Source organism: Jaculus jaculus, chromosome 6, assembly GCF_020740685.1.
Source record: "Jaculus jaculus isolate mJacJac1 chromosome 6, mJacJac1.mat.Y.cur, whole genome shotgun sequence".
NCBI lineage: Eukaryota > Metazoa > Chordata > Mammalia > Rodentia > Dipodidae > Jaculus > Jaculus jaculus.
Window position 1 is genome coordinate 3641477 of NC_059107.1, and position 15730 is coordinate 3657206.

General features: G+C 47.5%; 1 protein-coding gene across 1 annotated transcript in view; it reads left to right on the forward strand.

Moving 5' to 3' along the window:
- Nucleotides 1-7301, forward strand: part of Rad50 (RAD50 double strand break repair protein) — a 68756-nt gene extending 61455 nt beyond the window's left edge. Inside the window, exons 22-25 of the mRNA XM_045152755.1 lie at nt 3265-3350; nt 3800-3942; nt 5465-5598; nt 6938-7301. Coding sequence (XP_045008690.1) covers nt 3265-3350; nt 3800-3942; nt 5465-5598; nt 6938-7124 — 550 coding nt within the window. The 3' untranslated portion in view covers nt 7125-7301. The remainder of the gene's footprint in view (nt 1-3264; nt 3351-3799; nt 3943-5464; nt 5599-6937) is intronic.
- Nucleotides 7302-15730: the final 8429 nt, after the last annotated feature.

Consider the following 15730-nt stretch of genomic DNA (forward strand, 5'->3'; position numbering starts at 1 on the left):
TCCATTTCTTGCATGTCATCTTATCCCTCTTTTTATTTTTTTTTTTTAATTTATTTATCTTAAAGAATAAATGAGAATGGGTGCGTCAGGGCCTCCAGCTTCTGCAAACAAACTCCAGATGCATGCACCACCTTGTGCATCTGGCTTACTGCATGGGTCCCGGGTAATTGAACCTGGGTCCTTTGCCTTTGCAGGCAAGTGCCTTAGCCACTAAGCCGTCTCTCCAGCCCTGTCCCTCTTCTGTTTTTTTCTTGTCCTAGCAAACTGCTAGGGATCTCCAGGACAGGGCTTTAGAAGAGCCATGATGGGCATCTTTGGCATTTAACTGTGAAAAGACTGCTTCCGTATATTCAACTGAATTTGCTATCTGCTTATAGGTACCTAGGAGAGGAATTTGTCATAGTAAGGAAATTTTCTTTCATTTTCCACCCACTGGAGATTTTTACCAGAACTGAGCATTACACTGTATTAAGTGCTTCTTTGCCATCTCTAGAGATGGTCTTTTATCTCTCACTATATGAGTTACTGTAAATTTGTTTTACTGTTGTACTGTTCTGTAGCTCAGTGGTTTATGGAGTGCTGCCTGACATGTCTGGCTCTAGGTCAACCCACAACAATAAAGTAAATAAATAAATTACTTGATCATACAATTTTTTTTTTTTTTTTTTTTTTTTTTGGTTTTTCATGGTAGGGTCTCACTGTAGCTCAGGCTGACCTGGAATCCACTATGTAGTCTCAGGCTGACCTCGAACTCAGGGCAATCCTCCTACCTCTGCCTCCCGAGTTCTGGAATTAAAGGTGTGCGCCACCACACCTGGTTTACTTGAAGATTTTTTATAACATTTAGAAAACTATATGAATATGGTTACTTTAAAACATCAGTTTTTAAAAATACTTTTATAATTATTTGTAAGGAGAGAACAAGAAAATGGGCCTTTCACCACTGCAAATGAATGCACATATCACTTTGTGCACCTGCTTCTGTATGGTACTAGGGAATTTAACCCAGGCCATCAGGCTTTGCAAACAAGTGCCTTTAACCGCTGAGCCAAAAGATGAATTTTTTTGCTACCTTTTTGCAGCTATCATAATCAGAGGCTGTTCTTAAACCAGCCACTTTTCTCTACTTTGAGCAAATTTTTCTTACTTATTTAGCATACACAGTAACAGGTTTCATCTTGACATTTTCAAACAAAATCCCCATTCCCCTGGCCCAGCTTATATTCTTCTTTCCCAGTCTTTGAGCAAGTTTTATTGAATCTGTTTGTTTAATGGTAATTAGAGATAAAATCTTAAGTCCTAGAATTGTTAAGGAGATGAAATGAGATAGTATGTGACTTGTTAGCACAGTTGTATCTCTTAGGAGGCAAATGCATAGTGATAAACAGTTGCCATGGTTACTTTAGGTAGGTACCACTGGTTCCTTTGATGTAACACTGTGGAAAGACAGTCTTCATACATGACTGGTCCCAGTGAGGGGGTGGTTTTAGAAAATACTAGATGTGTGATGTGTGATATATCTATCTCTCTCTCTCTCTCTCTCTCTCTCTCTCTCTCTCTCTCTCTCTCTCAAAGCAGCATAAGCTGTTTGGCTAAGGTAGGAGATGGAGACTGGCACTCTCTTCTAGAAGAGCATGCAGCTGTTGTCCGGCTTTACTACTTTGGTAGTCCTTCATCTGATAGGTGCAGTGTATTTACGCTGAGTCATTTCTTTCTCTTTAGCTGCTCACCCAGGAGATCACGAAATGATTCTGCAGCGGCCACAGCATTACGTTTAGTTTCTTTTTCTGTGCCGATCAGATAAGAGGCCTGCAGATGGAAGTGAGTCAGCCTCCGTCCTTTACACGACGCTGGCACTGAAGCCTTCCTCTCTGCCCTGGAGTTCCTAAGTCACCCAAAGAGTCAGGTAGAGCTGAAGTGAAGCACAGTGTTAGGGTTAACAGCCTACTTTTGCTCTTCCAAACTTTTTAGTGTTTAGAAACTGCCACCCTACAAGAGAATTAAGGGCAGGACATGCGGCGCCAAGTGGAAGTTGCCTACAGAACCTAATGACCTAAATTCATTTCCCAAGTAGCCACGTAAAGCCAGATGCACAAGGTGGCGCATGCATCTGGAGTTTTTTTTGCAGCAGCTAGAGGTCCTGGTGCACCCATTCTGTCCCTCCCTCTCCCTCCCTTCCCTTCTTACCTCCCTCTCTTTCTCTCTCTCTGTCAGGAATGGTAGCGCATACCTTTAATCCTAGCATTTAGGAAGCAGAGGCAGGAGGATCACTACAAGTTTGAGGCCACCCTGAAACTACATAGTGAATCCAGGTCAACCTGGGCTAGAGTGAGACCCTACCTCAAAGAATCAAAAGCAAACCTGACGTGGTGGTGCATGCCTTTAATCCCAGCCCTCGGGAGGCAGAGGTAGGAGGATCGCCATGAGTTCGAGGCCACCCTGAGACTCCATAGTGAATTCCAGGTCAGCCTGGGCTAGAGTGAGACCCTACCTCGAAAAACAAGGAAAGCAAAAAAGAAAACAACAACAAAAATAAGACAAAATCATATTTAAATTTCATCTCAAATTACACTTCTAAATCATCCTTTCTGACCTAAAGCTAAAGCTACTTTCTGGCTGGTGAGGTTTCTCGGTGGTCTGAGGAAGAGCGGTGGGAGCGAACGGGCAGCAGTGCTGCAGGTCCGTCCTGTGGGCAAGGCTGGCTGCATGCGGGTCTCTACGCACTCCGGGGCCGTCCTCCTGGCCGTCAGGAAGGCTGTCCTCCAGCACACTGTCATTGCCTAGGAAAGCAGCCTCCAGAGAACTGCTTTCTGGAACTAGAGAGACGACTCACTGGTTCTTGCAAACCCTGATGGCCCAGGTTCAGTTCCCTAGTACCCATGTAAAGCCAGGTGCACAAAATGGCACATGCATCTGGTAAAAACTGAAAAAAAAAAAAGTTGTTTTCTGAAATTTTTAGGTTTTTTTTTTAAAGAAAGTTTTGCAGTTTTAAGTATTTACTTAAGAACTTGTTATATCATAGAGTCAGAATGGGAGATTTGTAAGGACTCTGGAACATTGGAAGTATGCCTGACAATTTTCATTACTAATGAAACGGCAAAGTTTTGGTCCTAGTACTTTCCATATTTTACTTTTATAATTGAAAGTATTAGGGAAATTATTGCATGTTTATATAATTTAATATATACCGTTACATATCGTTTCTGTTCATCTTGTATATAAATAGTACATATTATACCAAGTACCGATGTCTTCTGTTTCCAGAGCAATAATGAAATTTCACAGTATGAAAATGGAAGAAATCAATAAAATTATTCGTGATCTCTGGCGAAGTACCTATCGTGGGCAAGGTAATTAACATGTGTCCCGGATGCTCGTTCCAAAGCCCTGTCCCCCGTCCTTCCCAATATATCTCATCATGCCGGCATTGCCTCCTTGAGCCTTCTTCTAAACATTTCTTTGAGACTTTCTAAGAATGTTTATCTTGACATCTGCTAGCAAAATGAAATGCAGTGTTTCTTTTCCAGAGCCTGGTAGTACCCACAGGTCTGGCTCTAGGAGCTGAGACACGATGAGTTGTGCTGAAGTGTAGATAGGGACAGACCGAAGTGTGAGAGAAGAGCATCCTCACAGGTTGCTTCTGGAGGGCGCTAGGATCCCGAGTGCTGCCGTCCAGAGACAGGCTTGAAGCCAGCTAGTGCGTCCCCAGGAGGCACACCCTCCCTTTCTCTCCCAGCTGCCGTGATGCTGCTCGTAAAGCTGCAGCGTAGCTTGCTCTAAATTAGTCTTATCTCTTTAGATATTGAATACATAGAAATTCGGTCTGATGCTGATGAGAATGTATCAGCCTCTGATAAAAGGAGGAATTACAACTACCGTGTGGTGATGCTGAAGGGAGACGTGCCCTTGGACATGCGAGGACGGTGCAGTGCGGGACAAAAGGCAGGTATCTCAACTTACATGAAGCCCGGAAGGCCACACAGCAGACCCTGCCAGGAAGCAGCAGGGCTGCCCTTGTGTAGCCCTCCTTGCCACCACGAGGGTCAGCACGCTCCACCAGTGCACCGCCGGTGCCAGCCACAGGGGACGCTCATGACAAGAGCTTGAGACTGTCTGCAGGCAGGCTGCTGTGGAGCATTGGCCACCGCCGCACTAAGACACAACTCTGTTTTCTTTGCCAAGAGGACGTAACAGTCTGATCTCGGGAGTGAAAATGGGAGAGTATCTCACAATTAGCAGTAGTCGTGCTAATAGTAGTTGTTCAGCCAGTCACAAGTGAACCCAGCACACCAGAGCCTGCAGAAGTGGGGTGAGCACTCTCCCAGCACACCCATGGAGAGGAGGCCCCGCAGGTCTGAGTCAGTCCCCTCCCCACCACCCTCGGCCTCCTCTTTGGGCCTCAGACCATTCCAAAGCACGGTCTGTAGGTCAGGCCTCTGTCCACAGCACTGAATACACAAGATGCTCTGCTTGAGGCTCCGGGAGGCAGATAGCAGCTGGATGTGGAATACATTCAGGGGAAAAAGTCAGAATAGCGTGGTTTTCAAAGAGCAGAAACACAAGACCTGCATCTTAGGAGCCAGGCCAGTTCCTTTCATAACACACAGGAAGATCCCAAAGACACAGAGTCTTGACTTCTCCCTGCGTGTAGAAAGAGTTCCGTGAGCCGGCGGGGTGGTGTGCACCTTTTACCCCAGCACTCGGGAGGGAGGCACAGGGAGGAGGATCGCCAAGAGTTCGAGGCCACCCTGAGACTACATAGTGAATTCCAGGTCAGCCTGGGCCACAGTGAGACCCTACCTCCGAAAACCAAAAATAAGAGAGAGAGAGATTTCCATGAAGTTTCACACTCTTAGAGATGCCTACATCTGAGTTTTTTCAATTACTCCGCTTTTTACTTAAAGAACACACCATGTCCCTAGTACCTCATCAGACAGCTGATACCAACTTAAGGCACTGCAGATTCCCGTCTAAATCATAGTCTGCAGAAATGACTAATTTTGGATCTATAATCTGTGTCCCTACCTGCCTTGGTAATATTTAGTGTTAATTATATGGATTTGGAATATGATCTCTCCACCTTAAAAATGCTCACTGTTAAAATTACAATTGACTCTTAGAAAATGCAGTGTGTCCACACATTCTCATAAGCCTTGTCATCGAGAAACTAAGGGCCAGATCAGGAACGTTTACAGTCAGTCTTTGTCCTTCATTTAAATCAGCATTAATTACAGACATTCCTGTCCTAGGAGTTTGGGTTAGTCCTAAGTGGCGATATAGCTGGTGTGCATGGGATGGGTCTTCGGTGTTTTGTTGAGCTTTATGGGCTGAGAGACTATGGATCCTCTTCCAGAGGAACATGAGCACGGTCCCGGTGCCAGCTCCCCCACACCGGCGTCTCCCGTGACGTTCCCCGCCTTCCCCCTAAAGACGCCTTCTGTGCTACCTGCCCTTTCTCCTGCAGGTGTTGGCTTCACTCATCATCCGCCTGGCGCTGGCTGAGACGTTCTGCCTGAACTGTGGCATTCTTGCCTTGGATGAGCCCACAACAAATCTTGACCGAGAAAACATCGAATCTCTTGCCCATGCTCTGGTTGAGTAAGTATCTCTAATTTGGGGGCAGGTTGTAATTTTTTAAGGAGTATGGATATTGCTGTGTGGTATAAGCCTTCGCTAGATGTGCTGTCCTTAGGGGAGCCAGCCCAGGGCAGGCTGTACACTTGGCCTTTCAGTGTCACTTCCTCAGCGTCCCTTGAAGGAGCTGGAAAAGTGAACGAAGCTGCAGGCACAGCCTGCCTTCCCCAGTGTGTCCTCAGGGACAGCCAGGGTGAGGAGCCCCACGCCTCCTTTGGGCTTTCTGTGAACGTACATGTTGTGTGCAGAGCCAAGGTGCCCTGCTGCACATGTCTGGGTGGCGACTGTGGCTTAGGACTGTCTGCCCAGCCCTCCCCATGACAGATGCCAAACCTGAGCAGTGGGCATAAAGGGTGGTAACGAGAGTGAGTTGTGCACCCCTTAGCCCGTCACGTGTGGGCTGGGCACCAGGGTAGGGCAGTTCACGTGCACGCTGTGCTGGCACAGGAAGAGGGTTTCCGGTCACTCCTCACTTCCACATACTTCACTGCAGATGGGATTTCCTGACTGACAGCCCGCTTGGGCAGAGGTGAGGCACATGGGCTTCAGCCTGCTCTTCATGGTCCCAGGGGTCAGCAAAAAGGCAGGGCTAGTGCTTCTGAGACCTCCCGAGCACCTAGCACCAGACAAGTGCTAACCAAGAGGTCAGTTAACACAGCATCGGGTCTCATTCTCTTAGCTGTCATCTCAGCATGCTGACAGTGAGCAGAAATGTCCCCACCCCACTCAGACCCCTGTGTGTCACAGCACTGATGCATCTAGTGACTAATGGTGGCAGAATTCTAAGTAGATGGAGATCTTCAGAAGGCAGTGTTATTCCCCTGTCATCTGTCTATACCATTTTTTAAATTTTATTCCAGAGAAAGTCAGAACAGGTCAGGAAAGTGTAGGCAGAGGATCAGCTCCGTCTACATAAGAATGAGCCTTCAAGGCCACCCTGAGACTACAGAGTTAATTCCAGGTCAGCCTGGACCAGAGTGAGACCCTACCTCGAAAAACCAAAAAAAAAAAAAAAAAAAAAAAAAGAAAGAGCCTTTGTGATGTGGAGAACCCAATCTACCTGGTTTTTACTAACCCGTGAGCCACATCTGTGAGGAAATCAGGCCTTGCATTCCCCCTACAGGTAGGGCCCCAGGGCACCCCAGCCAACCCCACTTCCGGTAGGGTAGCCAAAGGCCCTGTCACATACTGCACAGGAAGAGCGTGGTTGCCACACAGCAGTTGGCGTATCTGGCAAAGTTTGCAGAGGCTTTTCCAGATTTCTGCTTGTTAGTAAAAATGTGCTGTACATGTATTGTTGCAGGATCATAAAAAGCCGCTCACAGCAGCGTAATTTCCAGCTTCTGGTAATTACTCATGATGAAGATTTTGTGGAGCTCTTAGGACGCTCTGAATATGTGGAGAAGTTCTACAGGATTAAGAAGAACATTGACCAGTGCTCGGAGATTGTGAAGTGTAGTGTCAGCTCCCTGGGGTCTTATGTTCACTAGCTGTTTGCTTCTGGTGTCAGCTTGAACCAGTAGGGAAACGTCTTGCATCAAAAAAAGGACCCGTGGGCTAGAGAGATGGCTTAGCGGTTAAGCGCTTGCCTGGGAAGCCTAAGGATCCCAATTAAAGGCTCGATTCCCCAGTACCCACGTTAGCCAGATGCACAAGGGGCCGCATGTGTCTGGAGTTCTTTTGCAGTGGCTGGAGGCCCTGGCGTGCCCATTCTCTCTCTCTTTCTCTCTCTCTCTCTCTCTCTCTCTGTCGCTCTCAAATAAATAAATAAAAATAAACAAAAAAATTTTTTTTTAAAAAAAGGACCCATATGTGGAGTATTTGAGAGGGTCTGAGATCATGAGAGTTGCTTCCCATGAAATCTGAACCAATTCTCTGAAGAGTGTCTCCTCCGGCAGTTCTGATAGGTCACAGGGCTCAACGATGTCACAGCTGGACCCAGCCTGTCCTTCCCATCCTGGAACAATGAGCAGGGACTGCTCAGCGCACGGCCAAGAGCAGGAGCTCACTGCTTGGATAACTTGTGGTGTGGGCATGTAAAAAAATCAGTGTTGGTGGTGTCTGAAATTTATTTCCTTCCATGTATTCCAAAGCTTATCAGGGAATATTAATATCTGAAGATGGATAGAGGTTAAGAGAGACCAATGTTTGGTTCTACTTTAACTGTATAAGCCCACACCAGTGACCTCATTGTCCGAACCTAGGTTTCTCAACTCCAACCTGATGAAGTTGGAAGGGGGCTCACAGTTCAGCAGGAGCCCTGACCGTCGTCTCCGTCACACAGAAGCCTCCTGGGGTTCTTCAGCGCGTCCTGACCTGCCTGTCACGCTCTTCTGTGGCACATGTGTCAGCTTCACCTTGACACACATCTTAGTCGCTGTCCACAGCAGGTGGAAGGGAAGCCGGCTCGCCGACAGCAAGGGGCTGCCCCGTCTGCCCAACTGGACCTGGGAGGGCAGGCCTTTCATTTGCACTCCAGATGCCAGTTTTACTAGCCCGGCATTCTGGATTGTCAGCTAGCATCTTTTGGGTTTTTTCAAGGTCGGGTCTCACTCTAGCCCAGGCTAGCCTCGAACTCACAGCAGTCCTCTTACTTTTGCCCCTGCCTTCTTAAAGCTGGGTTGAAGGTGTGCACCACTACGTCTGCCTCCAGTTAGCAGCGTTGCTGTGGGGCTGCGGTGCATCAGTCACATGTTAGTCTTGTCGCTCACTCCTGTTGAGCCTTGCTTGATTCCTTCCTGGTTTTGTGCCATATTCAGGTCCAGCAAGCACATGGACTAGCACACACTTCTTAAACTTCTCTCACATGGAGTCCTTTTCCCTTGAGCCATTTTTATGCCACCCTGGGTATTATAGGTATATAAAACAGATATACAATCAGATATTCACTGATAAGAAAAATGATACGGAAAATTAAGCCAGGAGTGGTGGCACACGCCTTTAATCCCAACACTCAGGAGGCAGAGCTAGGAGGATCACCATGAGTTCAAGGCCGCCCTGAGACTACATAGTGAATTCCAGGTTAGACTGAGCTACAGTGAGACCCTACCTTGAAAAAAACAAAACTAATAATAATTAAGTAAATAAACTTAAGAAAATAAAAATCTTAGCTGGGTGTGGTGGCACATGCCTTTAATTCACCTTTAATCCCAGCACTTGGGAGGCAGAGGTAGGAGAACTGCCATGAGTTCAAGGCCACCCTGAGACTGCATAGTGAATTCCAGGTCAGCCTGGGCTAGAGTGAGACCCTACCTTGAAAAAACAAAAAATTTTTAAAAAACCTTAAAATTTACAAAATCCTCTCACCGCCCTCTGTCCCCTCTACTCAACCCCCCTCTTTCCTGCTATTCTCTCCTACATTGATATCTTTTTTTTTTTTTTTTTGCCTACTTTCATAATCCATGACAACCTGTGAGTGGGCCCAATGTTATGCAGGTCTTGTGCAGGTAATGACGGCCTGAGTGAGGTCATGACTACCACTGCCACTCTTGTTTAGAGACACTGTTCCAAATAACTCCTCCCCATCCTTCAGCTCCACCACCACATTGCTGGGATTAAGATGCATTTACAGGGACTGGAGAGATGGCTTAGCGGTTAAGGCATGTGCCTGTGAAGCCAAAGGACCCAGGTTCAATTCCCCAGGGCCCATGTAAGCTAGATGCACAAGGGTCACATGAGTCTGGACTTCATTTGCAGTGGCTGGAGGCCCAGGCATGCCATTGTCTCTCTGTCTTTGTCTCTGCTTGCAAATAAAAAAATAATACATGGAAAGTTACTTCCAAATAAAAAGTTCAAAACAGAAAGATGCAGTTACGTGGGTGCTGGGGATCCAGTCTCAGGCCCTCATACTTACAGTGTTTTACTGACTGAACCATCTCCCCAGCCCCAAGGTGTTCTTATCCGAAGAATGCAAGAGGGTTTTGGGAAACAGATTAAGTGTTTATATCTCATTACCAATAGTAAAGTCAAAGGGGGAAACGTGGCTAGATGCCTAACGACATAAGTACACTCAGCGGCTCCTAGCTTCCGCAGATATATAGTGTAACTCTGTAAAGAGTACTTTTTTTTTTTTTTTTTTTTGGTTTTTCAAGGTAGGGTTTCACTCTAGTGCAGGCTTACCTGGAATTCACTCTGTAGTCTCAGGGTGGCCTCAAACTCACTGTGATCCTCCTACCTCTGCCTCCCGAGTGCTGGGATTAAAGGCGTGCACCACCACACCCGGCTGGCTGTAAAGGGTATTTTTCAGGGGCTGGAGAGATGATTTAGCAGTTAAAGGCACTTGCTTGCAAAGCCAAAGGACCCAGGTTTGATTCCCCAGGACTCGTGTAAGCCAGATACACAAGGGGGTGCATGTATCTAGCATTCATTTGCAGTGGCTGGAGGCCCTGAGGTGTCCATTCTATCTGTCTCTGTCAAATAAATAAAGATAAATTTTGAAAACTAAAAAGCATTTTCAGAAAATTTCTCATTAGTCATACCAGGTAGGTTCTATCAAGTTTCCAGAAGCTCTAGTCTATAGACAGTATAAGGTAGGTGTGATGAAGCCAATTAAAAGCACTATGAGCCCATATCTCGTCCGCACATGTGCACAGCGTGTACTTGTCTTTGGGGGACCTGAGGACCTGCTTTCTCTCCCATAACCCTTGTATCCTTGGGCTTTGCAGTGGGTAGGTGCCCCCTTTTCATTACTGCTGCTAGCTGTTTTCCATTCATTTTCTCCCTTGTGGAGATAAAGAATCACTGGCTGCCTGGGTTCAAATCCCCGCATTGCTGTTTGCTGGCTGAGGAACTCTGAGCTCCCATACCTACAAAGGGGTGAAATGGGACAGGACCTGCTTACACATAATGGGCACATTATAAGCATTGTGTGCTTACTCAAGAAAAACCTTATGTCTAGTCTTGTTGCAGTATCCTTAGTTCTAAGCCTGGTAGCACACCCTAATCACTGAAGGGTTTTTTTGTTTGTTTGTTTGTTTGGTTGGTTTTGGTTTTTCAAGGCAGGGTCTCACTCTAGCTCAGGCTGACCTGAAATTAATTATGTAGTCTCAGGCTGGCCTCGAACTCACAGCGATCCTCCCACCTCTGCCTCCTGAGTGTTGGGATTAAAGGCGTGCGCCACCATGCCCAGCTTCATTGAGGATTTTTAGTTGCCTGTTCAATGTCATTCTAAACTAACATCATGATCGTAGGTGATTTCAGCTACCACCCCTCCTTTCTGTTCCCGTTCTTTTCTCCCAGGAGAAGCTCCCATGCCATGGTCTGGCTCCGCAGCCCCAGCTCCATGACCTCACCTCAGCGTTAAGCTTCCTCGTGGGCAGCCCTCGGCCCCAGCAATCCTTTGGGTCCCACCTCAATTTCAGTCCAGCCATCCTACCACTTTCCACCCTTCGTTTTCCTGTCCTACGGTCCGTGGCCCACCACTTCCCTTCCCGGGGGCGCTGCCCGCCATACCCGGGCCGCCCAGCCCTGGGTCACCATCCCTCCAACCTCCTCCAGGGCTCCGTTCTGTTCCCGTGCCACTTGTCTTGGACTGTGACCCCGTCTTTGGTCTCCGCACTCACTGGCTTCCAGCCTTAGCTTTAGAATCCTTCTCTTAGTTCCCAGAGCGTGAGATAGCTTCAGGTGAAAAGCACTCAGTGGCGACCGTTAGGGACTGGGCAGGAAAGACGAGAGCCTTCTAGCAAACCAGCTACCACAAACAATGTGGCAAAACTAGCCTTGGCATTGCCCTGCTGAAGGCAGGAAGCCCGGTTTTGGGAGGGGGTATCTGGAATCCCCTTCAGAGTTGCTGAGGGCTGTTCTGGTGTGTAGTGGTTTCTGGCTGGTCGTGTGGACCAGCAGCAACAGCAAGCCTCCAACGGCGTGTGGCGGGTGCAGGAGCGAATGCAGTCCTAGCATCGCAGGCCCAGTGACCTAATCCTGGTGACTCCAGTCCGGATCTCTTCTGCGCTGACTCGCCCAGCTGCCTGTGGACCACTGGGCATCTGTGTGCACTCAGTATATAAACAGACATCTGAAATTCCCATGACCCAGCCCAAGCTTCCCCAAGCTGGCTTTCACCATGATTCTTCATTTGTCTCATAGCTGTCACATCCAAGCTCTGGATTTTTTACTTTGTTTTTGCTGGTATTTATTAGAGGAAGAAAGAGGGCACACCAGGGCCCTTAGCCACTGCAAATGAATTCCAGATGCATGTGCCACTTTGTGCATATAGCTTACGTGGGTACTGGGGAATTGAACCTAGGTCCTTAGGCTCTGCAGGCAAGCGCTTTAGCCACTAAACCATTTTCTCCAGTCCCCTAAGCTCTGTTTGAAACAGTGTGCTGAAGACTGGGAGATGGGTCAGTGGCTAAAGGTGCTTACTTGCAAAGCCTGCTAGCCTGGGTTCAGTCCCCTAGGACTCACATAGGACCAGATGCACAAAGTGATGCAAGCATCCGGAGTTCGTTTGCAGCAGCGGTAGGCCCTGGCGTGTCTATACACATGCATGCGCCCACACCTCTCACAATTTTTTTGTTTGTTTTTAAGGAAAGTCTCGCTCTAGCCCAGGCTGACCTGGAATTCACTACGTAGTGTCAGGTGACCTCAAACTCACAGCGATCCTCCTACCTCTGCCTCCCAAGTGCTGGTATTAAAGGTGTGTGCCATCATGCCTGGCCACAATTTTTTTTTCTTTCAATGTAGGGTCTCATTCTAGCCCAGGCTGACTTGGAATTCAATATCAGTCTCAGGGTGGCCTCAAACTCTTGGTGATCCTCCTACCTCTGCCTCCCGAGTGCTGGGATTAAAGATGTGCACAACCATGCCTGACCTGCAACTAATTTTCTTAAAACATTTTTATATATTGACCTGGAATTCACTCTATAGTTCCACACTGGCTTTGAATTCACAGCAGTTCTCATACTTCTGCCTCCCGAGTGCTGGCATTAAAGGCGTGGGCCACTACACTCCTCCAAATGAAAATATTTTTAGAAAAACAAAACACTATAGGCTATATCACTATATCAAAATGCTCCCAGGATCTAACTGTGCCTCCACGGAAGCCCCGGACTCGGCTCCAAGCGTCATCGGGCGGAGTCCTGCCGTCTGCTCTCAGCACAGCAGCAGTCACCCTGTAAAGGGGTTCTCACTGAGTGTTGGAGATCAGTTCTATATGCAGGTGCTCCTTGACCTACACCCCTGGAAACACATCCTGAGCTTAACATAGCCCCATCCCTGCTCAGCAGCACAGCACCGACGAATTCCCCCCGAGGTGCTGCGGCTGACCCAGCTCAGCGCCGCCGGCCAGCACTGCTCACCCACGAAACGTTCACAAGTCAAGCTTAGAAGTCCCGTTTCTACTCCATGCATTTTCTTTTGCAGTCAGAAAATCGTAAGTCGGGGGGGCCACCTGCGTATACTAGAGTCAAACACACATTGTGGACAACTGAGTTTTCTGAATACAGCTATCACAAGTGAAGATAGTAAGTTAGAATTAGACTGGTGAGGTGGCATAATAGGTGAGTGCCTACCCAGTATTTGGGAAGACCTGGGTTCAATCCCCAGTCCCATTAAACCATGCATAGTGGCACATGCCAGCACTTGGGAGGTGTAAGAAGGAGGATCAGAAGTTCAAGGTCATTCTCAACTACATAGTGAATTTGAGACCAGCCTAGGATACACTAGACTCTGTATTAAAAAGAAAGGTGCCTGAAAGATGACTTAACAGTTAAGGTGCTTGCCTGTGAAGCCTAAGGACCCAGGTTCGATTCCCAAGTACCCACATAAGCCAGATGTACAAGGTGGTGCATGTGTCTGGAGTTTGTTTGCAATGGCTGGAGGCCCTGACATGCCCATTCTCTCCCAACTCCCCCAATAAGTAAATAAATAAAATTTAAATATATATATCAAGGTAGGATTTCTCTCTAGCCCAGGCTGACCTGGAACTCACTATGTAGTCTCAGGGTGGCCTCGAACTCACAGTGATCCTCCTACCTCTGCCTCCCCAGTGCTGGGATTAAAGGCGTGCGCCACCACGCCCGGCTTTTTCTTCACATGATTTCTACCAAACACTGGAAGAGGAACACCAATCCTTTTCAAACTCTGCTAGAAGAAAAAGGAAGCCACACTGCCCAACTCGCTCTACAAGGTGCTGAGAAGCAGGAGGGCTACTGCGGCAAGGGCAACCACAGAGCCACCTCTGTGCTTTGTGCTTTTCCTTAATTGTTAGGTTGGCATAGAAGCTAATGAGTTGCATTGCAGCAATTTCTAACAATGCGTTAATTTCGCCCTCAATCACCCCTGTGCCCCTTGCCCCACTCTGGCTACTTTCTTTCCTTCCCCAAACTGCCCCGGATGATTTCTTATCACATGTATCCCATTACCCTCCCTTTCCCCGCAGAGCAAGTTCTCTTACAAGAATAGATGCTAGGAAGCTGTGTGTGTGTGTGCGCACGCGTGTGTGTGTTGCTGTGGGCCAAAAACATAGGCAACCAAAGGACCAAAAACACTACAGGTTAACCGGACCATGTCCATGTATCAAAGGGCTCAGTCAGTAGACCAGAAAAGCAACATGCAGCATAAAGGGAGATTCTTTCACAACTCATCTTCATGGAAAGGAAATGGTTTCCAGGATACACACAGAAATGTTTTGTTTTGTTTTTTTGAGGTAAGGTCTCACTCTAGCCCAGGCTAATATGGAATTCACTCTGTAGTCTCAGGTTGGTCTCAAACTTGAGGTGATCCTCCTACCTCTACCTCCCAAGTGCTGGGGTTAATGGCCTGGCACAAATAATTCCTAAAGTGAAACTTAAAAAAAAAAACTGATCCTTGGATTGGAAAGATGGCTTAGTGGTTAAGGCATTTTTCTGCAAAGCCAAAGGACCTACATTTGATTCCGCAGGACCCACATAAGCCAGATGCACAAGGTGGTGTATGCATCTGGAGTTCATTTGCAGCAGCTAGAGACCCTGGCGCACCCATTCCCTCTCACTTTATCTGCCTCTTTCTCAGTCTCTCTCCCTCCCTCTGTCTCTCAGATATATATTTTTTTAAAGATCCTGTCTCAAAATTTTAAAAATCACCATTAAGATTATTGATGAAGCCAGGCATGGTGGTACACATCTTTTCACTAGCTCAGGTTGACCTGGATTTCACTATGTGGTCTCAGGCTGGCCTCGAACTTGCAGTGGTCCTCCTACCTCTGCCTCCTGAGTGCTGGGACTAAAGGTTGCCAGGCTTCATGGAGCACGCCTTTAATCCCAGTACTCAGTAGACAGAGCTAGGAGGATTGCCATGAGTTCAAGGTCACTCTGAGACTATATAGTGAATTCCAGGACAGCCTGGGCTAGAGTGAGTCCCTACCTCGATAAACAAAATTTAAAAAATCTAAAAAATAATAGCTAATAAACATAGAGTGTTCATCACTAAACATTAGGGAAGTGCAAATCAAAACCACAACATGAGTTGAGGGAGATGGCTCAGCTCTTAAAGGTGGTCGCTTGCCAAGCCTGTGGGCCCAGGGTTCAATTCCCCAGTATCCACATAAAGCCACTTGTACAGTGGTCCATGTGTCTGGAGTTTATTTGCCGTTACAAGAGGCCCTCATGCACCCATACCGTCTTCTCTCGCGCTCCCGCTTGCCTGCTCACAAGTAAATAAATGAAGCATGAAGCGCACACAGAGCGAGGGGCGCGGGTGATGGCTCAGTCGCTGAGTGGCGGCTGTGCACGTGTGAAGGGCCCGAGGTCAGCCCTCTGGAACTCACTCATCTGCGCTCACACGCTTGCAGCTGTATCACACGTGAGCACACGCACAGCCCCCACGTAGCACACCCCCCAAAATTTAGAAAAAGCAGCAAAATGCCATCGCCTTCACCCACATACACTGATGGGGAACGGGCTCCCTGAGCGCACTGTTATGTCATGCAAAATGGTGCAGCTGCTGTGGCAGCTCCTCAAAAAAAAAAAAAAAAAAATTAAAAACTTCAGGATTCTTTCAGATTCCTTGTAGAATTTCAGATGACTTCTGGCCTCAGTTCTAGAATATACCCCAAGAGCAGAGTCTCAAAGATGTGTGCACACTTATATTGACTGGCACAGCTGCCAAGGGGGGAAGT